The sequence below is a fragment of the Microcaecilia unicolor genome, chromosome 8 (genome assembly GCF_901765095.1).
Source record: "Microcaecilia unicolor chromosome 8, aMicUni1.1, whole genome shotgun sequence".
NCBI lineage: Eukaryota > Metazoa > Chordata > Amphibia > Gymnophiona > Siphonopidae > Microcaecilia > Microcaecilia unicolor.
In genome coordinates, this window is record NC_044038.1 from 29,607,550 (window position 1) to 29,632,190 (window position 24,641).

At 44.9% G+C, this 24,641-nt stretch overlaps 1 protein-coding gene across 1 annotated transcript; it reads left to right on the forward strand.

The window, feature by feature from the left end:
• The first annotated feature begins 29 nt into the window (after positions 1-29).
• Positions 30-20,102, forward strand: GDE1 (glycerophosphodiester phosphodiesterase 1). The gene is made up of 6 exons (XM_030213295.1): positions 30-399; positions 4,920-5,095; positions 13,063-13,168; positions 14,095-14,187; positions 16,086-16,297; positions 18,499-20,102. The coding sequence occupies exons 1-6, from the start codon at positions 148-150 to the stop codon at positions 18,644-18,646; spliced, it is 987 nt and encodes a 328-aa protein (XP_030069155.1). The 5' UTR covers positions 30-147; the 3' UTR covers positions 18,647-20,102.
• The last annotated feature ends 4,539 nt before the right edge of the window (positions 20,103-24,641 follow it).

Consider the following 24,641-nt stretch of genomic DNA (forward strand, 5'->3'; position numbering starts at 1 on the left):
ACGTCACCTCCCCGGTGCTCTCGTTGGTACCGCCCCCCTCCCTCCCCCTTTTCCTTCCCGCGGCGACTGACCGTCCCATCCCGCAGCCATGCACTGAACGCGGGGGAGCCCAGGGCTCGCAGGATCGCTCTCTGCCGGCTCGCCGCCATGCTGTGGGCCGAGAGCCTGCTCGCCTCCTTCTCTTCTATCTTCCTGCTGCTGGTGGTGCTCAGCCGCAGCCCCGTCTTCTCCTCGGTGGCTGTCGCCGCCCTCTACTTCCTGCTCACGATCTTCAGGTTCGAGCCGGTGCCCACTTCTCGAGCTCTGCAGGTGCTGAAGCCGAAGGGCAAAGTGTCTGTCATCGCTCACCGAGGGGGAGGCTACGATGCACCCGAGAACACGCTGGCGGCCATCAGACAGGTCAGACAGGCATGCTCAAGCCCGGGGACTCCTGATCCCAAAGCCTTTCTGGTGTTATAGTGATGATTTGAAAGCAGGAGACGTGCACATTTAGGGGACCTACTTGTCAACATCCTGAATCGATGGCCCCTGTTGTGTCTGCTCTGCATCCACTCTGCTTTCGAGCGTCTGTCTGGCCCGATCAGTTTACTAGCAGACCGAGCTGTTGGGTTGAAAAGGAGGTTATTAGCTTTGGAGCCGACTCTGTGGGTGCTTGAGCACCCCCAATATTGAGAAAATATCCAGGGAGAGGTCATTTCCATTGGGCTTAGCACCCCCAATAATTTTGAAAAGTTGGCTTTATGCTTATTAATATCTTATTTAACAAAACTAAATGCAAATGAATTCAGAAAGAAAAAAAATAGTGCTTCATATTATATGATATTACAAAAAAAATCTTCCCTAGTCTCCCCATTAAAATTTCTTAGGAGCCAAATTTACATTATGTAATTAGCCTGATATTACATTTAGAATGTGCATTACATACTACAGTGCAAGCTGCATGTTTGACACACCTAATCTTAGGCATTTTGAAGATCTCTAGGAGGCCAGCGTGCTAAGCTGCAGGTTTTCGCACACAAGGATGTCCATGTATTAAGATGTGCAAAATGCCAGTGTTTTGGGCCCCAAAGAGGGGCATAATCGAACGGCACCGGCCAAATAACATTTCAGGCTGGCAAAAAACTTTTTTTTTGGGTGGGAGGGGGTTGGTGACCACTGGGGGGGGAGTAAGGGGAGGTGATCCCCGATTCCCTCCAGTGGTCATCTGGTCAATTGGGGCACTTTTTTGTGACTTGGACCTCAAAAAAAAAAAAGGACCAAGTGCAGCCGGCGAAATGCTCGTCTGAGCTGGCCATCTTTTTTCCATTATGGGGTGAAGCCGGCTATCTCGTAACCACGCCCATATCCTGCCCCGTCCCGCCTTCTGTACCCTCCCTTGAAGGTTGGCCGGCTCCGCGACGAAAAGCAGTTGGGGCCGGCCAAAATCGGCTTTCGATTATACCGATTTGGCCGGGGTCAGGAGATCGCCGGCCATCTCCCGATTTGTGTCGGAAGATGGCCGGCGATCTCTTTCGAAAATAAGCTCAAAGGTCTGCTGGTTTGTCTGGCAAGGGTCCCCAAGCCCCATCAGCAGAAGCTTTCCTGAGGCGATATTCACCGCTGTGCTGCCTACCCTGCTTCCCTCCTGCACTCAACCCCTCTCTGCATCGCTCGGCCAGTAACATGCACATACAACCTACGTTAGCTTTCTGCATTGGCTCCTCTGTGTTTTATACATTTGTGCATGGTCGATTGTGGGTAAAATGAATGAAAATGCATTATTAATGAGATGCTGCAAATCAAAATCATTTAAAGCAACTCAATAATGAATTGCGGAAATGGGGGGAAAAAAGGAAAAGCAAATTTCCTCAGGTATAGTTTTTTTTACATGTCTCAAGCATGCCCAAAATCTGCCAAAGTGATGGCCTCCTACTTTTCTACTAGGTAAAAAATCCTTTTTAAGGGGTCCTTTTACTAAAGTTCACTGTGTACTAAATATAACCTGTATAACCTGTTGTTTTTTTTTTAATTATTTTATTTATAAGTTTTAACAAATTTTACAAGAACACTTGTAATGAAAAAATGGAAGAAATTAAAAATCTAGGCAAATTATTTTAACTCATCCATTTCAAGTCCACTATTAAAGGAGGGAACAAGGTAATACATAAGATAGAAAAAACGGAAGAGAACATGAAGTGCTTGTTTTTTTCCTAATTACGGAGTAGATGTAGACAGAGCGAGAACTTGCTGACTAGGACTAGCTGCAAACTTAGAATCAAGAAAAATATAAAAAAAATATATTTAACTGAGCTAACTTTTATGACGCATTTGCACGGAAAATTTAACCAGAATAGGCCTCCCAACTGAAGAACCCTTGGACGGACCTTCAAAAACGCTTGACGTCTCGTTTGTGTTACTCTAGCAATATCTGGAAATACTCTTAACTTTGTTATTCATAAAGAGTTCATCTGTATGACGAAAAAATTGTTTAAGGACCCAATCACGGTCGGGTTCTAACACAAAAGAGACTATCAGTGTTGCTGGAATCGTCGTCGTCTCTTCTTTTTGAAGTTCCTGTGTTAAATTCAATATGTCAAATGAGGCATCTGGTCTTTGTTCTTGTTGGCCCACTATATCTTTTTGTTTCTCAATTTTATATGGAGGTAAATAGTAAATTTTTGAGATTGGAGGATACGCTTGTTCATGAATCTTTAAAATATCTGATAGATATTTCTTAAACATTATTAGTAGAGCCATTAATGAAGTTTTTGGAAAATTAATCAACTAAGAGTTTTAGCTCTTAGTTGATTTTCCAAATTTTCAGTATGCTGTATAACCTGTTTTATAGCTATGAGTCATGTGGCACTCAGCACTCACTAATTTCCTTGTGTTGGCTGTGATGTTTATGTTATTGTTGAAGGATCTTTCCCCTTTTGTCAGTGTCCCGCAGTATTTAGGTTTTTTTTTTAATGCTCCAGCCTTTTTTAGTGCAAAAGGTAAGTAATGCAGGAAAGGGCCCTTTTACTGAATTGTAGCACACACTAAATGATGCATGACCTCTTTTATACCTTTGGGCCACGTAGCAGTAAGCAGTAGTAAAAGGGCCCGAAGACTCAAAGCATAAACAGAAACCAAACTTATCAATGCTTGTCCAATCTACTGTTTGGGTTAGGTCCAGACCACAATTTAAAGAAATCTGCTAATACATGGGGGTAAAAATAGACTGCGTAATAAAGTACCCTTATATTCCTCACATATACTAAGGATGAGCACAAGGATTTGTGCTATTCTATAATGAGTGTTGTGAATATTCATGAATGTTATAAAAAAAAATTTTAAACTGAAAAAGCCAAACAAATAGATGCGCAGTCTTCTAGTATATAAAAATGTTTTTGCTGGCCAGAATTCTTATTAGCTAACACAGACTCTTTTCAAGACTGTTTCATAGTTTTGACAATGTAGAAACATAGAAATATGTAGGCAGATATAGACCATATAGCCTATCCAGTCTGCCCATCCGTTCCTTCTACGCTCCTTATCACGCCCCAAGCTCACTTGAATTCAGATAACTGTTTTTGTCTCCACCAATTCCACCAGGAGACCGTTCCACAAATTCACCACCCTTTTCCTAAAGAAGTTTTTCCTCAGATTACTTACTATCAGTGCCGTAGTGAGGGCGGCTGACACCCGGGGCGGTTCGCCGCTGCACCCCCCCCCCTCGGAGCGCATTCTTACCAAAGAGGGCGGGCGGGAGGGCCGCTCTGCCCCGCGTGCACGTCGCTGGGAGCTGCGTCGGCTCCACTGGTTCCCTGCTTTCTCTGCCCCCGAACAGGAAGTAAACTGTTCCGGGGCAGAGAAAGCAATGAACCAGCGGAGTCGACGCCCCCCCCCCCCAGCGGCGTGCACCCGGGGCGGACTGCCCCACCGCCCCCCCCCTTCCTACGCCACTGCTTACTATTCCCTTTCATCTTATGCCCCCTTGTTCCAGCACTTCCTTTCAATTAAAAGAGACTCACCTCCTGTGCATTTATATCACATAGATATTTAAATGTCTCTATTATATCTCCCCTTTCTTGCCTTTCTTCCAAAGTATACTTATTGTCCCCATACGCTTTATGACAAAGACCACTGACCATTTTTGTAGCTGCTCTCTGGACAGACTCCATCCTGTTTATATCTTTTTGAAGGTGCAGTCTCCAGAATTGTACACAATATTCTAAATGAGGTCTCACCAGAGTCTTATACAGGGGCATCATCACCTCCTTTTTCCTGTGTTATTTTAGAGTGAATATTGCAAGTGGAAATACTGGTCCTGCAGCAGTTACACCTTGCCGCACACTAACACCCATTATTGTGTGTTATTTACCACAGATCCTATGCAATGCACTACTAAAGAGCATTAAAGGGGTAACACACTTAGTAAATCTAGTCCAAACTGACTGGAGAAGTAGTGATTTCCTCACAGTTATGTGTCGCTGGCTGACAGGATATATGCATGCAGTACAGATGGAAATAAAGTACAGATTGGATGGACCACTTGGTCATTTTCTGCAGTCACCTATGTCTTACTATAATTGCTGTGTAAGTGAGTACTGCCACTTGAAATGTACTTATTTTAAAAATTTAGTTATTCCTATGCCTCATTCTCAGGTCTATTTTTGTGTCCTTCCGCCATAGAGAATGACTCATTACAGATTAAGAGTTTGAAAGAGCTTTTTGTCTTCAGTTAAAATAATTTCAGCTAAGCAGAATGCTGCCCAGAATAATCCTTTCTGGATTTTATCTTGGTGAAAAATGTGTGGCGAAAATATTTTCTGTCTGTGTTTTTTCCTCTTTATGATCTTACCCCCAAGAAACCCTCCGAATGCCAAAATGGAAGGTGTTACCTACATTGAGTGGGTATTTCTTTATAATGGCGTTTTTCATGTACTTTTTGTTAGGCAGCTATAAATGGAGCAACAGGGGTGGAAATTGATCTTGAATTCACTGCAGATGGCGTTCCCATTCTAATGCACGATAAGAAAGTAGATCGAACAACGGATGGCTTTGGCAGTTTGCAGCGATTCACCTATGCCGAGCTCAGTAGACTTAATCCAGCCGCAAAGCACAGGTTGAAGTAAGTGGTCAGCGGTTCTCATGGGCTAAATTAAACCATACTTTCCACACTTCTTGGGCTCTTGTAGTGTTGCTGTGTCTACACAATGTTCTTTGCCATCTGTCTATTGACGTGAAGTACACAAACAGCAAAGTACACAACATCACACATGCACGCTACTACCTAAAGCTTCAACATTGTACTTTATTAGGTGATCTGAGAGGGCAGAATTGTAGGATCATACCGTTGGCCTGAAGTTAGAAATTCGTCGTTTAATAAGATCAGGGCTGGCTCAAAGGACTGTGGCACCTTGATCCAACTTTTGTGTTGGTGCCAACCCCCACCTGCAATCTGATATTTCTCCCTTTACTCTTGCCCCCACCCCCCTCCCTCTCAAATCTCCTCCCTTCTTCTAGACCAGGTGAGGCAGTGGCTTAGGGCACCAAAATCCCAGTCCTGCATGTAACCCTCTAGGAGTTTGAAGGTAGACTAGACTGGGATTTTGGCGCCCTTTATCACTGGCATCCTGAGCAAGTGCCTCCTTACCTGGTCCATAGATTGAGCCAGACTTGAATAAGATGCACCATCCAAAATCTTTTAAATAGAAGGTTGCAGTATTGCAGATAACTCAGCCTGCATTCCCTGGAAATTAGGAAAAGGGGAAAGGTTATATTTACAAAAGCAGGCAAGGAAAGATGCAGAATCGAGTGGTACTGCTGGTTGTGTGTAGCTGTGTGGGTGCCAGCAGAATACAATGTACCAGAAACTAAATGGGCCGGTACCAGTAATCTTCACTTCATACATAAACTGTTGCACAACAATACACAAATATTTCCAACACAAAATCTGCCTGACACTAAGTGCCTAAAGTTAAGTGTTTGTCGCTGAGTGCCTGAAGTTAAGTGCTTTTTGAACATTTTAAATGGAAAATTATTTTAAAAATGCAGGGTTGAAAAGGATATGAGAAATATGGAGATTTTTCTGACCAATGATTAAGCAGGTTGTCCACTGACTGCTAGATGCCTCAGCACTGGGCACCAGGGGCTTCTGAGAGCTTTTCCTCCTATTTTTTTAATTATTGTTAAAGTACCACAGAAGTACTAGAACAGAATTAACACAGATTTTATGTTGGAAATATCAGGACCAGCAATGCCAGGGATCCATGAAGCCAGTATGTACTACTTATGGATCTTTGGAGCGTGTTTGTAGGTAACACATTCTAAAGCAGTGCTTCCTAAACTTTTATCTAATTTTATGTAATTTTAACAGTTAAAAATGTACGTGATGAATACAAAATAGTAGACCTCCACTGCCTCATCTACTTCCTCTTCCCCCTAGAAGAGCAGCAGTAGTCAGGACAGGGCCCTCTGTGTGTGCTCTCACCAGCCCTAGTACTCTTCATGGGTTTCCAGTCTCACAAGAAGCCAGCCCAGGAGGGGAGAGGGCCTGTGAATGTTCACTGACTCTGTAGGACCACTGTTGAGCACCACTACTCTGCATAGGTCACAGTGGAATTCCAGAGGGAGAGGAACAGTCTTGTTTCTGTGACCCCCTTTGAGGTCCCGACCAACAGTTTGAGAACCGCGGTTTTAAAAGATTGCATGATACAGCTCCACTTCTTGCAATTTCTTCTAGCGTGCTTACATAGAATACACACCCTATCATCTGACTGTGTAATGAAAAACTGTACAAGTCATAGAGAATGAGGTACTAGAGTTTCAGTGCAATGCACAAGTTGCTTTGGTTTTACTAATGCTTTTCTCATTAAATATAGTTCCTGGAGTGTGGATTGTGGTGTTCCATAAGGTTCACCACTCTCCCCAGTTTTATTTAATGTTATAATGCAGTCCTTGGGTGTTGAATTTTGAGAGAATTAATGTTACATGTTATCTATATGCCCATGATATAACAGCTCTCCTCCCTTTACAGTATAACTAGCCGTTAAGCCCGTTAAAACGGGCGAGATTTCCAGCTACCCTCCTCGCCGCCGCTCCCTCCCCCCTCCATGCCGGGCCCCCTGCACTGACCCGACAGCGCCTCTCACCTCCGTGTGAAAGCGCTGCAGGCAGCAGCAGATTGCTCTACTGCTGCCTGCAGCGCTTCCACACGGAGGTGAGAGGCGCTGTCAGGTCAGTGCAGGGGGCCCGATATGGAGGAGGGCGGGAGCGGCGGCGGGGATGGGGGGGGGGAGGAGGGTGGAGGTTGGTGCGCACGATGTTCGTTTCCAGGCGGCAGCGTCCGACAGTGACTCCGACTCCGTTTCCCTCTCTGTTCCGCCCTCTGTCGTCATCACGTCTTGACGCGAGGGCGGGACAGAGAGGGAAGTCTCTACTGCGCATTTGCAGGTGAGTCGGTCACTTGCCGTTTATATGTTTGATAATGTTGAAGACCTGTCAGGTATTAAATTGTGTCTATCTAGTCTTTGACTAGGACCACCAAGAGTTTTAACTAACCTTTTTTATGGTCTTAATTACAATTTAGAGACCTTGGTTCAAGTATTAGGAGTTCAGGTAGATAGTTTAGTTACTAGTGAGAAAATCAAGAAATATTAGGAAACTTTTTGATCCCTCTATTTTCCATCTTCTAGTCAAAGTTCTTATTTTATTGAGGATGAACTATTGTAACATTGTATATTTAGGTTTTCCTGCATTACTTACGAAAAAAGTGCAAACCATGCACAACACTGCTGTTTGGCTGATCTTTGCAATCTTGAAATTTGATAGTGTCACTGCCCTTGATATCAAACTTCACTGGCTGCTGGTTACATCTCAAGTTCAATTTAAGCTCTGTACAGTGATTCATAAAATTCTGTATGCTCGTGCACCGTCTTACATTATCAGATGGAATGAGGGTTTATTCCCTCTGAAAATTCCTTATGCTTCACTTTCCAAGTATTAAGAATGTGAAACTTTTTATTTAATTATCATCTTTACGTTACCAAGCTCCACTGATATGGAATGCCTTGCCTTCTGATATTAGGGTGAATAGAGATTCCATTACGTTCATTCCCACTATTCCAGGACAAGTGGGTAGTTATGTCCATCGACCAGCAAGTGGAGATAGAAAATACAGAACTGAGCACCACTACATAGCTCCCTGCTAAGCAGCTCAGCTCCTCAGTATCTTCTATCTCCAGCAGGTGGATGGACAGGCTTCCTCTGTCTCAGGTTCTGAGGCCTTGCTCCTGATTCAGTTGGTCAACTGGTTCCCAGTTGAACAGACATACCTGGTGGTGCTGGGTCCCTGACGTGCCTTCTCCCTGGGGTGTCCCGCGCCTTTTCCCTGTTTTCCCGTGTGAGAGCCTGCTCAGCAACCAGTCTGCTCAGAATATGAGGAGTCGCAGGGAACACAGTGAGTCTGGCAGGCCGGTGCTGCTGCCGTGCCCTGCTCTGAAAGGGGGGGGGGGATGACTGTGTCCCTGGGTAGCGTGGACCCAGGGTGTTGGGTCCTTTCTGCTGTGCTTCAGGCCTTGGGACATCGATGGGAGCACTGTGTGTCGGTGCTACAAAAAAATTTTTTAAAACATGGAGGAAATGGAGGAGCAGTTTAATTAAATCAGTGGAGTGAGAACAAAGGGAGCCTGGTTGAAATCTCACAACTGCTCCTTGAGGTCTTTGGTGGATACAAACAGACTGATTCCTCCGAAGACAGAAAACTGCCTAATCTACCTGAATGTAAAAAAAAAAAAAAGGACTTATTTTTGCTTGTTTGTGCTGTGCTCTGGTTTAAAAAATAAAAAAAGCAGGTGTGTAGCGTGGTGCGCCACATGTTTTCCCACGCAGCGGCAGTCTCTGGCCATGGCAACCCCCACATAGTATGTGACCTGCTGCTTGTCTTGCAGTGAGCAGTGTTCCTCCTTGGGCCGCTGCACGGTGTGCAGTCCGGTTCCCAAGTGGAGGAGCGGATTCGGGGCTCGCACACATAGGGCGCTCTCGGTCACAGCAGCACGTTTCTTTTTGGCTCTGGTCCCCGGTGCAGGGCCTTGATGCTTCACCCCAGAAGGAGGCAGGAATGGCGGCCATTTTGGCAGAAGCAAAGCCCCTAGGTGGGGGTCCCTTTGGGGGGGGGGGGACCCTGGTCCTTGTGCTGGTGCTAGGAGCCTTTTCTCCAGCAGGCCTGGCAGCTCCGGGGGGGGGGAGAGAGAGGAGATGGGGATCTCCCTGCCTGTTCCCATGGGATCGCGACTTAGTCTCAGATTTCGCTGCAGTTGGGCTGCTAGGAGGCGACCCCCTGATTTCAGAGGCACTTGCAGCGCTCCCTTGGGGAGTTTCCGGAAGGTAGTCAGGCGGCTAGCCTTATGAAGAGCCTCAGGACCATCCAGAGCATTTCTCCACCTGGACATTCGAGTCCTGCTTGCCGCAAGGTGGTTGGCAGTTTCTTGGGCTGGGGGGGGGGGGGGTCTTTGCAGGGGTCCCCTGGCACGGCTCTTGGTTTCCAGTAGAGACGCATTGGCCCTCTGGAGCTATGAGAGGCTTTTGCCCCGCTGTTGGGAATGCTTTGGCCTTTTTGAACATTTCTATGGCACTAGCCTATTCTACTAGCTAGGGGGGGACACCTAGCAGTCTGCTGACTCTGGAGCCCAACTGGTTAATGGCCGGGGCAGAGAGACACCTGTGTTTTGAGGGGTCCCTCTCATGGGGACCGACTTTTCGTAGCAGGCATGTTCGGACTTGCATTGATTGGGAGCTGTCGGTCAAGCCGTTACAGCTGCTGATGTGTTGATGGGGCTTGGTTCTCTTGGCCTATTCCTATGTCACTGTTCCTCGGTTCTTCAGCCGTCACAGGGAAGAGGGCTCTCTGGGTCAGGACACCCTGCTGCGTTTGTGTTTGAGCGAAGGACTCCTGTACGCCTTCCCCCATGCCGAAGTTAGGCCGGGAGTGGGGGAGAGTGGAAGACCTTAGGGATACAGTGCTCCTGTTCTCCAGCCTGGACACGGCTCCAGTGCTATGCAGATCTTGTGAAGCTCCTAGGTAGGGAGATAATTCGATTCCCTCAAGTTCGAGATTCTTCTGTTAGGGCCTGGTGGTCATGGAGGATTCTTCTCCCTTTGGTCTTACGGCCTGGCCCTTGAGAGGGCTCAGCTGAGAAAAAAGGATTATTGGTTTCAGTCCTGGCTTCCCTCCTGCAGGCTAGGAAGCACTCTTCTTCTTTGGTGCCTGCCAGTACTTTGCTTCCTCCCTGGGCCATTTCCTGGCATTTTTGCAGGAGGGAGTATCAAGGGCTAGCGCTGGGTTCCTTGTGGGTTCCAGTGGCAGCCCTGGCTTGCTTTCAGGGTCATTGGCAGACCTCTTCTTTAGCGGCTTTTCTGGTTGTGATTCGTTTTCAGAGAGGTGTGGGTCGCTTACGCTGCCCTTCGCTTGCCTTTTCCGAATAGGATTTTATTCTGGTCCTTCGGGTGCTGCAGCACTCTCCATTTGTGCCCCATCGCTAGGTGATCCTGATTGTTCTCACTTAGAACTCAGTGTTATTAGGGCGCTTCCGTTGGCCTGTTGCTTCTTGCAACTTCAGGCTCCTTCTTAGGACCCTTTCTCCATCTTTGTTTTGGAGGTGGGGTCTTGTTTTGGGCAGTACCGTTCTTTTTGCCCGAGTGCTTGTTGGTTTCTTTTTATTTAGTCGTCTATATGCCTCTTGCAGGCTTCTGAACTTTCACAGGGATCTCTTGTGTTTTTTTTTCAAGGTTCCCGATGTCTTCCGCCTTTCGTATAGACCTTTTGTGCAGTTTGGTGAACAGCAGTTGGGTCTCATGGCTTCCAAGGCTTCCTTTGCCCGGTAGGTGAAGGTGGCCGTGGTCTCTGCTTGTATTCTGGGAGGCTCTTCTCCTCGTGTTGGAAGGCACACTCTACTGGGCGTGTGACTACATCTGGGGCAAAGGCTTCGTTGTCTTCTGTGATGGATATTTGTAGGGCAGAGGCATGGGCTTCTCTGCTTTCCTTCGGTAGCATGATGGTATAGCAGGGGCCAGGCAGCGGCTGCATTTGGGGTGTCAATTCTGCTTGTGGCAGGTTCAGCTTCCCACCCTCATAGGGATAGCTTTTGAACATCCCACTCATCCTGGAATAGTGGGAATGAACGTAATGGAAGGAGAAATTAGGACTTACCTGATAATTTTCTTTCCATTAGTTCTTCACACTATTCCAGGAGCCCTCCCGTGGTTCGACGCCCTGATTGGTGGCTCTATGCACGGTCTTTCTATCCTGTTTTCCAGGGACCTTGTCTTCGGATGGTTCTTGGGGCTGGATGTGTTGGTTGCGGACCATGCGTCTGATTGGGCGTTCTTTCTGCCTTGCTTGAGGACTGATACTGAGGAGCTGGAATAGTGTGAAGAACTAATGGAAAGAAAATTATCAGGTAAGTCCTAATTTCTCCTTATATGATATTCAGGTGAAAATTGAAATTTACATATTTAAGACATTTGCTTTAGATTAATTTTAATAGATATATTATCTTGAAATTCCTAGGGGTGGCCTAGAGGTTATTATGTAATCTGCAGTGAACTGAATAAGTAATTGCGGAATACAAGTATTTTAATGTAATGTAAAATTATCAGGCATTTTCAGTGATAAATTTAGAGCAACTTTTGCCCTGGAGCAAAACTTTGACACAAGGGTTGGATATGACTAGGAGAGGTTATCTAATCTAGCCCCAGGCCTTCAGGCAACATTCTATAAATATTTGTGGAGCCTCACCTACTTTTAAGATCTTCCATACATGAAAGTCTGCTACCTCCCAAAGTCACCAATTCCTGTGTTTAACTACTTCTACATTTAGAAACTGAGTACTAATATCTAACCTAAACCGCCCTGTTGAAACATCAGCCCATCGTTTCATTTTTTTTTAAAAATATCTTTATTAAGTCAAAGGCAGATACAACACACCGCAGGCAGTCCGACAAACAGAATACAAAACAACCGTATAAAATTTTATATAGGCAATATCACAGCAATGTTGTGGACATTGAAGTGCAAATATGATGCACCCCTCCCCCCCCCCCCCCCCCCCCCCCCGATCAATTTCTTGTAAATTCCCCCCCTGTAACAAAACTTGTTTTTTGCCGGTAAAAATTGAGAATGACTGCCGTCCTCACTGTAACGCTTTTGGGTTATGCGAAGAATGCTAAAGCTGCTATCAAGTGACCCCCCCCCCCCCCTCAGTCTTCTCACTTCCAAGCTAAACAATTTCAGCTCCTCCAGCCTTTCCTTATACAGTAGATTTTCTGGGCCTCTAATTTTCTTTTGTTCTTCTCCTTTAGACTTCTGTCACATTCAAGTGTGAGCCCCAAAGCTAGGTACACAGCTCTAGCAGTGGTCAGCTTAACCTTTTATGACTGACTGTTCTTTACCAGTTGTTTATTGGCCTTTTTACTTATAATATTAATAAGATAGCTACAAGATAGACATTGGAAATAAGAATTAAACTCAGGACAAGCTCACCCTTTGACCTCCATACTATTTAACATTTCTAAAGCGCTACTAGGGTTACGCAGTGCTGTACAATTTAACATAGAAAGACAGTCCCTGCTCAATGAGCTTACAATCTAAAGGACAAATATACAGTTAGTTAAGTAGGGGTCATTAAATTGGGGCAGTCTAGGTTACTTGAAAGGTATAGAGGTTAGGTGTCGAAAGCAACATTGAAGAGGTGGGCTTTGAGTAAGGCTTTGAAGATGGGTAGGGAGGGGGCTTGGCGCAGGGGCTCAGGAAGTCTATTCCAGGCATAGGGTGAGGCGAGGCAGAATGGGCGGAGTTTGGAATTGGCGGTGGTGGAGAAGGGATTTGTCCTGTGAGCGGAGGTTACGTGTGGGAACGTAAGGGGAGATGAGGGTAGAGAGGTAGTGAGGGGCTGCAGACCGAGTGCATTTGTAGGTAGGAAGGAGAAGCTTGAACTGAATGCGGTATCTGATCTCTTCTCTGTTTACTAAAAAGAGCATTTTGGGCTTGTGTGCGCTGGATAGAACCCATTGAGGTATTTGCTGTTTTCTTCTCTGCAGACACAAATTCCATGGTGAAAAAATACCCACCTTGCGGGAAGCGGTTCTGGAGTGCATAAAGAACAACCTTACCATTTATTTTGATGTGAAAGGCCATGCGGAAGAGGTATTGTTAACTGTTTGAGATACCTTGCACTGGCTGCTGGTCTCCAAAGGTTTCTAAACATATGCCTTTGTATCTGAGCAAAGAATCACGGTTGGCATGTTAATCCACTTGGATGCATAGAAATAGGGGTGAACAAAACACACCGTAGGGAATCTGATAAAAAGGCATTAACAGTGCATCTTGATCCTGCCTTCATGAGGTCTATGAACACAGCATTGCATTTACATTGGTTTTAAATAGCACAAAGAAATCAAGTCTTTTGCAAGGGAAGGGGAGGACCGTATTGACAGTACTGGAAGATACACAACATGAGCAGTGACAGGGCATATTCCCCACCCAGCCTTGTGAAGGGCAGTCCCCGTGGAAAAGGCAAGCACCCAGTATATAGTGAGTCTTACATACATAAGATTTGGGTGCTGACCAAGGTGCTAGAGGTCATAGCAGCCATTTTAAAGAGGCAGCCATGCTGGGCAGGAGCAGGTAGGCCCTTACGCCCCTCTAGATCACCAGGTAGCTTTAAGTTAGGCCTTGGTGGGCTGGTGGGATGGATCAGCCTGGGATTAGTGATTGCTTCAAGAGGGAGGAGGAATCAGGCATTGGAATGGGGGAGCAGCTGGAACCTCTCTGGCGCTACCCAGAAGTTAACTGGGCACTGGGCAGTATTTAAACCGGTGCCCAGCTACCTCTGCAGCTAAAGTTAGGAGAGCTATTTTGCTTTGAATATCGTACGGAAAGTGACTCGGGGGGGGGGGGGGGGGGGGGGAGAGTTCTGAAAGTGACCTTCACCTCTTTCTTTAAGGTTGGCTATACCATAATGGATTATAAGTCATTCAGTTGTGATCTCATTATTTTAGAACTATTGCGTTCCTTAAAAGGACATAACATTTACATTACGTGTTTTCTTCTCTTTCTCTTTTATCTCCTAGGCTACTGAAGCCCTACGGCGCATTTATATGGAATTCCCCCGACTTTACAATACTAGTATGGTCTGCTCCTTTCAACCAAAGGTTATCTACAAGGTGCTTTTCTTTAATAAGTCTTTTCATAACCTGCCAAGGCTAACCTAATCTTTTCCTGCACACACCCAATAGGCATGTCAATAATAAGTCTTTCTGTTCACATGTTACATAAGAACATAAGCACTGTCATACTGGGACAGACCAAAGGTCTATCAAGCCCAGTATTCAACAGTGGCCAATCTAGGTCACAAGTACCTGACAAGATCCCTGAACAGTAAAGCCGATTTTTATGCTGCTTATCCTAGAAATAAGCAGTGGATTTTCCAAAATCCATCTTTATAATGGCTTATGGACTTTTTTTTTTTTTTTTTTCAGGAAATTATCCAAACCTTTTTTTTAAACCCTTTCCGTTAAAAAAAGGACAGAACTAGGGAGTCCACTGACCATTTTGAAAACTGCGTCGGTTTTCTCTACTTTTTACAGAGTTATTTACGTTTGAACAGGGTTACATCTTGCTCGTTTGTGTCTTATAAATTTACATTTATGCAGCAGATATTCTTCTGCATTTCACTTGATGGAAACTAATTTTCATCTCATCTTTTACTTTGTTCTCTGAACAAAAGAACACAGTTTATAGCACAGCTGTTAATCTTTGTGTGTTGTGTTACTGGCCTTAGAAATCAGCAGTGTTTATATTAGGATTACATATCCTGCAAGTAATGTGGGTGTGTGCCCTTTTGGGTATTTGTCGAATTAGTGATTTGCTGTACTACCTTACATAATAACAAGGCAGTTTTAAAATAAAATTGTAACATACAGAGGAGCTACAATGTAACATAGTAGATGACGGCAGAAAAAGACCTGCACGGTCCACCCAGTCTGCCCAACAAGATAAACTCATATGTGCTACTTTTTGTGTATATCTTACCTTGATTTGTACCTGTCCTTTTCAGGGCACAGACCGTGTAAGTCTGCCCAGCACTATCCCTGCCTCCCAACCACCGGCTCTGGCACAGACCGTATAAGTCTGCCCAGCACTATCCCCGCCTCCCAACCACCAGCCCTGCCTCCCACCACCGGTTCTGGCACAGACGGTATAAGTCTGCCCAGCACTATCCCCGCCTCCCAACCACCAGTCCCGCCTCCCACCACCAGCTCTGGCACAGACCGTATAAGTCTGCCCAGCACCATCCCCGCCTCCCAACCACCGGCTCTGGCACAGACCGTATAAGTCTGCCCAGCACTATCCCCACCTCCCACCACCGGTTCTGGCACAATGGTTGATAGGATGGGACAGGATAGTTATGATCGGAGGAAGTTTGAAAAAAAACACAAGATCAGTTGAATCAGCATCTCTTAACTGTTTAAATCTCTGGTTCTCAAACCAGTCCTCAGGACACACCCAGCTTGTTGGGTTTTCAGGATATCCACTATAAATATGTATTAGAAAGATTTGCATACAAAGGAGGCAATGTATACAAATCTATGCCATGCATATTGGCTGTGGATATCTTGAAAACCTGACTGGAACTGCTAGTTTGAAACAGTTGGGAGAAAGATATTCAAGTGTAATAGAGTTGATTGTTTCAGGGCAGTGGAGTCAAACACTTAACCAAAGCCCTTCTCTGAAACCTCTTGATAATTTGCCTACAAATTTCAGTGACAACCTTGTAAAAGGAGTGCCTTTGATTTATGTAAATAAATGGAAAGATAGGACAAACACAGTGAAAGATAGGCACTCAGCACTGGTAAAATATGCCTGAAAAGACTGGAGGGAACAGCAGTTAAAAAAACCAAAGTCTCTGATACAACAGTTTGTAGAAAAATAAGGGTGGGGGGAGGGGAGGAGTTAATTGTGATCCAGAATCTTGGCTTTCTGGTACCTGTCAAATCAGATTTTTTACAAATTATTTTCTTACCTTGTTTTTTTTTCTTTTATATTGCAAATATTCTTTCAGATGAGGCAAGCTGATGTAAATGTTGTAACAGGATTGACTCATAGGCCCTGGAGCCTTAGCCATTTTGGAGATGGGAAGCCTTATTATTCTTCCATTGGGAAGCATTACTGGTACATATTAATGGACATCCTGCTGGACTGGGGCCTAAACAATATCCTTTGGAATTTGTGTGGCATTTCAGCTTTCTTAATACAGAAAAATTTTGTTTCACCGTAAGTATTCTGTCCTAGTCTGTTACTGTTATACTACTTTTTTTTTTAGCTATCAATTTTTCTCTGAGGACAAGCAGGCAGTTGTATTCTCACAGCTGGGGTGACGTCATCTATCGGAGCCCAGTGCAGACGCTGACTAGCAAGATGAATGTAGAAATTTCTAGCAATGTCCCACTGCGCATGCGCTGGTGGTACCTTCCCGCCCACAGGCGAGCACAGGTCCCTCAGTCTTCATTTTTCTGTAGAGCAAGGAGGAAGGTAACATTGGTTAGTGGTAAATGGCACTCATTCTGAAGAAAAGGACGTTACCAGTGTGCCGCAAGGTTTGGTTCTTGGGCTGGTTCTCTTTAACATTTTTGTAAGCAATATTGCTGAAGGGCTGTATGGTAAGGTTTTGATAACCAAAATCTGCAATACGGTAGACACCTCTGATGGTGTGGATAACATGAGGAGGGACTTAGCGAAGCTAGAAGAATGGTCTGGAATTTCGCAACTTAGATTTAATGCTAAAAAAATGCAGGGTCATGCGTTTGGGCCGCAAATTTATTTGGAGTGATCATAGGTCTCGTTTTACAATAAGGGTACTTTATGAAGACCCCCAGAAGGGAGGGCTTGGGGTTCCCAAACTCTGGTTCTGCTACCGTGCTGCTCAAGTTTGGGCTGCAGTTGAATGGTATCAGAAATATTCTTATTAATTATGGGTACTGTCAGCCTGCACCTCTCCGTGCTGTCCGCTCTCCACTCAACACCTCTCCGTGCTGTCTGGTCTCGACTTAACACCTCTCCGTGCTATCCACCTTCACCCACACAATTGGGGCTAATCCACCTCCTAAGAGGAACGGCTTCTGCTCACTTGCAAAAAGTAATTATTCACAGTATTATATTTATTCTGCAGAGTACTTTATTCCACAGCGGTACCAGCTGGAAAACAGTATGTCCACTGTACTACAGCTGCTGGCCTCTGTGCACCTTGCTTCACTTCTCCAACACACAGCAATCAACAACAGTTCAGAACAGTTGAGTCTTAGAACTCGCTAACAACTTGGGATAAACCTGTGGATCAGTCTATTCCTCCTCTCCTTTCTTCTACTGCCTAGGAGTTGGAGGCATTTTCACCACCCTCATTTGCCAGACACCAACAACCTCCCACAAATGTTCAGACTGACCTCTTTCAGGTAATTAAGTCCCACAGTTCCATGAAGCCAGACCGCATCTAGGCAGTATCACTTAGCGGCCCCAAATCTCTGGCTTCTCGCTCTCTGCAGTCTCTTCCTTTTCCACCTCCCTTTGTCCTGAGCAAAAGAACTCCATTTGCTCCTCACCAACCTCTTTCCTTTCGCTTTCCTCTCCTAGTTCAATCTCCTCCCACTCCATGGAGTCTTCCCCCACCCTCTCACCCAGGTGCTGCTCCTCTCCCTGATTATCCTCCATTTCCCAATCACCCCCTGACTCTACTACCTGCTGGGAGTTGTGGAACTGTTTCTCTTGTTCCCTCCTCCCTTGCAAGTGTTGCTGGGCTCTGTAGTTCTCTTCCCTTTTCATCAGTCTCCTACTCCCTTTTCCCCTCTGAGGGTTTTTCTCCTTTCCTCGCTTACTGTCACCATCAGCTCTTCTCTGCCTTCCTTCTACCTCCTCCTTACAGTACATATTGAACAGCAGCAGGTGGGCATGGTACTGCTTGGGCATCTGCTTTGGCTGCCCAGGTGATATCGTAAGCTTCGAGCAGATGTTCCCTCCATGGAGAGATGGTGTTATAGGGGCCCCATCTTGATTTTTCTGCCCGGGGGCCCATTCAGTCCTAGCTACGCCACTGCTTTTGATACATTCAGGATACCTAGTCAGTAGGCTTAATGAGTCTGTGCAAACTCTCCATAACTTCATGAATTGAAGTTCCTTGTCCTTGAGCTGTTGCTATGGGCAATGCTACGTTGTGTAACCTTGAGGAAGTTTAGTAGCTGCTTGACTTTTTCTATCATATCTCTTCTTTCTGTTTTCTAGTGAGTGCATTGTAATTTTTAAAATAATATACATTGTAATCTTATGTATGATACAGTATTCTGGAACGTGCCCTTGTAATACGCTCACAAATAAGAATATATAGCATGAAGGAGATAGGCAGGGGCAGCCTCTTGTAACATAGCTGTAAAGTTAATAAGCTTACCCTAAATATTTCTATTAATAATGATCTAAACTTTATACAGTGAATATGTGCGCCAGTGGAATTCAAGAGGCGTGGAAGTGATTGCTTGGACTGTTAACAGCGCTTCGGAGAAGACATACTACGACACGGTGCTTCATAGCAGCTATATCACGGACAGCCTGGTGGAAGACTGTGACCCTCACTTCTGACTCTGCACCACTAGATCTCCTTCTGTTCCTTTAAGAGCATTATAATCTTCAGATGCAAATCCAAGTACCATGATACCTTGTGTTTTGATTGTACAAAGAAAGTTAGGACCTCATATTGGTGGAAAAGTAAATTTGCTGATGGGTCATCACGTAAAGAATGGGTTAAGCTTGAGTAAGAGGAAAAGTCAGTTGAGTTGAACCACTTGGTTTCAGTTGCATTACACAATTATGTGCCATATACCCTTTGGAGGAAAAGAAATTACTTTTCACTCTACAGTTGTTACAGTTCAGTCTCGTTCAAGTGTTTCCATTTCTCTGCTGCTTGTTCACACTTGTCCCGCAGTTTTTGAGTACTTCGGAGCCCCACGTGCCAGTTGAGGGGGAGGGAGAACCGGGCAGCTCCAGATTTCATCAAGACTAGAAGATGACTGTGATGTGACATGCAGTAGATGAAAATTTACACAACTGTTAATTTTTCCTTTAAAGGGTGTTTTACCATTTTATAATCTGATGGAGTTAAAAAGCAAAAGAAGCCATTAGACCAGACCTGTTATGCAATAAAGACATTTCTCTGAGAAGAGCTGCTCTCACCAGTACCAAGGAAGATCTGTCTGTAATGTAGGGTTGTGATTGACAGGCCTGGAAGTGAATCCAGTGGTTGAATTTGGTGTAATTTGAGTAATGATGTAAACCCTTCTGTATCTTTTGAGAAGAGCGAAATAGAATTTCAAACAGAAATAAGTTTGAAAACACAATTTTCTTTCTACTCTGTTCACCTCCCCTGTGTGGCTTAGTTAAATCATTGTCACAGTATCTGTCGCCAGTGTAGCTGAGAAGGTCAGCATGGCTGTGAATTTCAAAATCAACACAATAAGACTTTGGCTGTAGTTAGCAGAGAATAATCGGGTATTAAAGGGAAAAGTGGAGGCTGCTGGGACCTTTTGAATTTTCTTATTTTTAGAGGCTTACATTTAACTATTACTTCTAAATGGCTTACCTTTTATGTTTCATTTGTTCTTATTATACACCCTGTTCTGTATATTTAGTATCTGGATTATGTGTTACTGTACTTTAAGGGGATCTGTTACTAAGGTGCACAAATGTTTGCATTAAAAATTAGATGGCGCTAAACGCCGAGACGCCTATTGTACCTTGGGCGTGTCAGCATTTAGCACCAGCTAAAAATGCTAGCACTCCTTCATAAAAGACCCCTAAGTGTTTTGGGGTAATTTGGAAACTACAGGTTGACAGGCATTACTTGGGTAAAATAGCTGAATTTTAGCTGACTAAAAATAGGCACGTATGTTAACGTTTTTAAAATGTGTCATAGAGGGGAACAATTGAACGGCGCCGGCCATCTCCGGGACTGGCTCCATAAATGGACGGAGCTAACCGTATTTTCGAAAAAGTTGGACGGCCATCTTTTTCGTCGCTAATACGGTTGGGCCGGCTTTGAGATGGCCGGCATCGATTTTTGGGGATAATGCAAACTAATGCCGGCGATCTCAAACCCGGCCAAATCCAAGGCATTTGGTCGTGGGAGGAGCCAGCATTTGTAGTGCACTGGCCCCCCTGACATGCTAGGACACCAACCGGGCACCCTAGGGGGCACTTCTAAAAATTAAAAATAGCTCCCAGATGCATACCTCCCTTACCTTGGGTGCTGAGCCCCCCAAAACCCTCTACCTACAACTGTACATCACTACCATAGCTCTTAGGGGTGCAGGGGGGCACCTACATGTGGGTACAGTGGGTTTTGGGGGGGGGATTTGGAGGGCTCAACATTTACTATCACAAGTGTAACAGGGGGGGGGGGGGGGATGGGCCTGGGTCCACCTGCCTGAAGTGCACAGCACCCACTAAAAACTGCTCCAGGGACTTGCATACTGCTGTCAGGGAGCTGGGTATGACATTAGAGGCTGGCAAAAAAGTTTTTTGTTTTTTTTTGGGTGGGAGGGGGTTGGTGACCACTGGGGGAGTAAGGGGAGGTCATCCCCAATTCCCTCCGGTGGTCATTTGGTTAGTTGGGGCTCCTTTTTGAAGTTTGGTCATGAAAAAAAAGGGACCAAGTAAAGCCGGCGAAATGCTCGTCAAGCCTGGCTCTTTTTTCCCCATTATCAGGCGAAGCCGGCCATCTCGTGAGCACGCCCCTGTCCCGCCCCCGTCCTGCCTTCACTACCCTACCGACACGCTCCCTTGAAGTTTTGCCGGCTCCGCGACGGAAAGCAATTGAAGCCGGCCAAAATCGGCTTTCGATTATACCGATTTGGCCGGTTTCAGGAGCTCGCCGGCCATTTCCCGATTTGTGTCAGAAGATGGCCGGCGATCTCTTTCGAAAATGAGCTGGATAGTCAACCTGTCTACTTTACATTCCCTTTAGAGACAACTTAAAGTAGATGTGTACTCTTTTTCCAGGTAACCATCCGATTTTCAAATGCAAAATCAGATGAGTTTTTTTCAGGCTGAAAAAGTACATGTACACTTTTAATCAGTTAGGCAGCTTTTAACCATTTTACCTGCTTATTCTATAGACGTAATGCTTATGTATAGTTCTTCCCTACAGCTTGAAGTTGTTATGTTTATTTTGCATGAAAAGGTAAACCAGCATGGAAAGAGTCAACTTAAATCTAAATTTCAAATCCAGTTGAGAAATAAAGGAGAGAAGAGAGACAAAAAAAACCTCACAGAACAGTGAGCGTTGAACAAAAAAGTGAGGCAAAAAGCCAGGAGGATATCAAAATATGCAAGGACCGTTACAACAATAGCAGTCCTTGCATATTTTGATATCCTCCTGGTTTTTGCCTCACTTTTTTGTTCGACTACTGGGTCAAAACATTTTAAGGATTTTGAAAATATATATATATATATATTTTAAGTTTGCACAAATCCATTAGTAAAATGGCTGTACAGACTTCATATGGAAAATGTACCACTGAAGCTAAATGTTATAATCCTAAGAAACCTGAAATGCCAATATGCAAAATCTTATATAACAGCTGTTCATTTTATACCCAGCAGCAGCTCCTGTACTTATCTGCACCTTCTTGTTTCTTTCCCCCCTTCCCCTTTCAAATACAAGTCCAAATAGCTTGTGATTTTTTTTTAAAGAGAATGTTGCGTAAGTCAACTCTTGCCTTTGCATTTCTGCTCTCTTTGTGCCTACAATTGTTTAAAGACTGCTGAATAGGGTTTTGTTTTTCCCCCAGATTAGCTGAAAAACTGTTTCTGAATACATTGTTAGTCCCATACCTTGTGGCAAGTAGAATTCACACTGAAAGTGCTAATAAACCTTCATTATTATATGTGACCATGCAAGGGTATTAGTAACTAGTATTGAGCTGTGATTGTACCATACTGTGAAGAAAAGCATAGGGTCGGAAGAGGACTCGAAGGAACCTTGAAGATGGGGTCCACTGCTCTTAAAATTCTCCAGTGACAAAGGATTCAACTGCTTCCCTTGCTAACTTGTTCCAGTGCTCTGATTTCCTTTTACAGCTAGGGGGAGAGAAAAAAAAAAAAAACAACCAACTTTCTAGAGCCTCCCCTGGTGCAGTTTCTTCAAATTTCTTGTCCCTGGTACAGAGAGGGAACAACTGCAAACTGTACTCACTGTAGACCCTTTTTATGTACTGTAGTTGAAGACTTTGCTTTAAACATTCTTACCATTGTAGGAAGCTGCTGTGTGCAATAGGCACAGACTGTAAATTTGTGGTGGTCAGTTAGGAGGAGATTGCTAAACCCAGTGCTGCTATTGGAATGACTCTTTGTTGTGTGACCTTAAAAAAAGTGCAATAACGTCCACCAATACCTCTATTTCTTTGAGATGAATTAGTGTTTCAGAGTACAAAATGACAGCACTGTGTTAAAAGAATAGGTGCAGTTGAAATTATGCATTTATGATCTGAAAATTGTGCTCCTTCTGTGATTTGTGTAAAATTGCCTTCCACTGGAAGAAGATCTTAATATCTAATAAATAAGCTGTTAATGTGTCTTTATTAAACACTTTTTCCATATGTACAGACTGGGAAAAATGTATTTTCTTATAAGCCATGTTCCTAGCCTCTGTTAGGGCTGAGGAGTGGTCTAGTAACTAGAGCAGAACTTGCCAGCAGTTGTGAGCCAATTGAGATGTCATTTTTTTAAATTTATTTCACATTTTACATTACTGTTAGTGGCTACCCATAGGCCTTGGGTGGGACTAATGCCCAGGAGTGTAGCCAGACACACAATTTTGGGTGGGCCTGGGCCCAAAATGGGTGGGCAGAAGAACCCTGCCCCATCCCACAGGTGATTTTCACCTACATGTCATATGGTCTCTCAAACATCCCCCCTCTCCTGAATACCTTTTAAATAATATTTTTCCAGTGGCAGCGAGCAGCAACTAATATGCACTGCTCATGTTGGCCACACAGCCTTCCCACTGATGCAACTTCCTGTTTACGCATAGGTGGGACCACGTCAGAGGGAAGGCTGTGGGGCCGGTTCGAGCAGTATGTATCAGTTGCTGCAGGCGAAGATCTGCTATTTACAAGGTATGCAGCAGGGACAGTTGTTGGGAGTTTTCAGCTCCTGCCAACCACATCATAGGTGTGCTGCTACTGGGTGGGCCTGAACCCAAAGTGGGTGGGCCTGGACCCACCCTTGGCTACGCCACTGCTAATGCCTACCCTCGCTGGAGCTATGAACTCTATCTCTCTGACATTCCCCATCCCTCTTTAACTTGGGAGCATTAAGTCCTGAGCTCTTACTCCTGCTGGAATTCTGCACAGGCTATGACAGAAGCAGTGGTTTGGCAGCTCTCCCTACAGCAGTCATACAAAAGGAGAAGGCCAATGGCTGCATGCAGATCTGTGTCCTATGCCATCTTGGGACTGAGTGTTCATTTGTGGGATGTGTAGCAGTTTGCCACATCCTCTTGCCACTCAGTTAAGGGGGGGGGGGGGGGGGTTACAGACTGGGTGTTGTGACACAGGGATGGGGAGAAGACAGAACAAGGTGGATGTGAGCCAAGGAGAGAGCAGGATATGTGCTGGGAGGGGGGATAAGCAGAGGTTATGAGTATGTAGCTTGGGGAGAAGAGAGGTGGGTGTCTGTGGAGAAAGACCTTAAGCCCAGACAGAAATTGGTCTTGCTGAGGGGGTGAACAATGGAGGGCAGAGAAGGCTGAGGGGTGGGGAGAGAAATCTAGGAAGTGTCCACCATAAAGAAAAGGGAAGAGAAGGCTGGAAGTTGAACCTACTAGGAGGAGGGGAAGGGGTTCAAGCTAAGGGTAAGAGAGTTGGGGTCAAACATGGAGAGTTGCATTGCTGAGGATGGTTGAGCATCGTCATGAAATGCCTAGCCACTTGCCTATTGCTACCCAGCAGCCACTTAGAGGGTCTATCCCCAGCACAGCTCAGGTCCCCCTGCACCTTACACTAGCACCCTCCTCCCACTGACTGGGTCCCAACCACCTCTGGCTGAGTCTCCTCCTCTCAAATTATCACCAGTGATTTATAGGTTACTGGGGACCACACTCCCAGTAATTCCCAGAAAGCATTCACAGACCCAACACACAAACCACCAGGATTCTTCAGTCCAAACAAGCAGAGGCAATAAACTAAAAATGTTTATTGTCATGAAAAATATTGAACTGTGAACTATAAAATAGCACATAACAGGTAACTGAATATGGATCAATTATAAAACTACACATTTGTTCACTACCTGAATAGTGCCTGGAGAGTACAAGTAATATAGCTGTTCACACGTTATCAAATAGGTTATCACAGGGCCTCAGCAAAGAGATCTTTCTCCCAAACAGACTGGAGAAAAATCTAGTATTTCCTAGATGAATTTGAGCTCCTGGGCTAATCAGAGCCCAAAACAACAAGTTTTAAAAAGAGCTGGTCACATCACTGCAGGTAACCTTTTACAAGTGTTAACTAAAGAGAGAAAAGTCATTTCTCAGTAACAGCTTTAAACATAAACATGCACCACCTGCTGGCCAAACTAG

Excerpts from the sequence above, each read along its gene's own strand:
- GDE1 (XM_030213295.1), top strand. The coding sequence starts at position 148 with ATGCTGTGGGCCGAGAGCCTGCTCGCCTCCTTCTCTTCTATCTTCCTG. Across the intron at positions 400-4,919 it reads CGCTGGCGGCCATCAGACAG|GCAGCTATAAATGGAGCAAC; the intron begins GTCAGACAGGCA and ends ACTTTTTGTTAG. Across the intron at positions 13,169-14,094 it reads TGAAAGGCCATGCGGAAGAG|GCTACTGAAGCCCTACGGCG; the intron begins GTATTGTTAACT and ends TTTATCTCCTAG.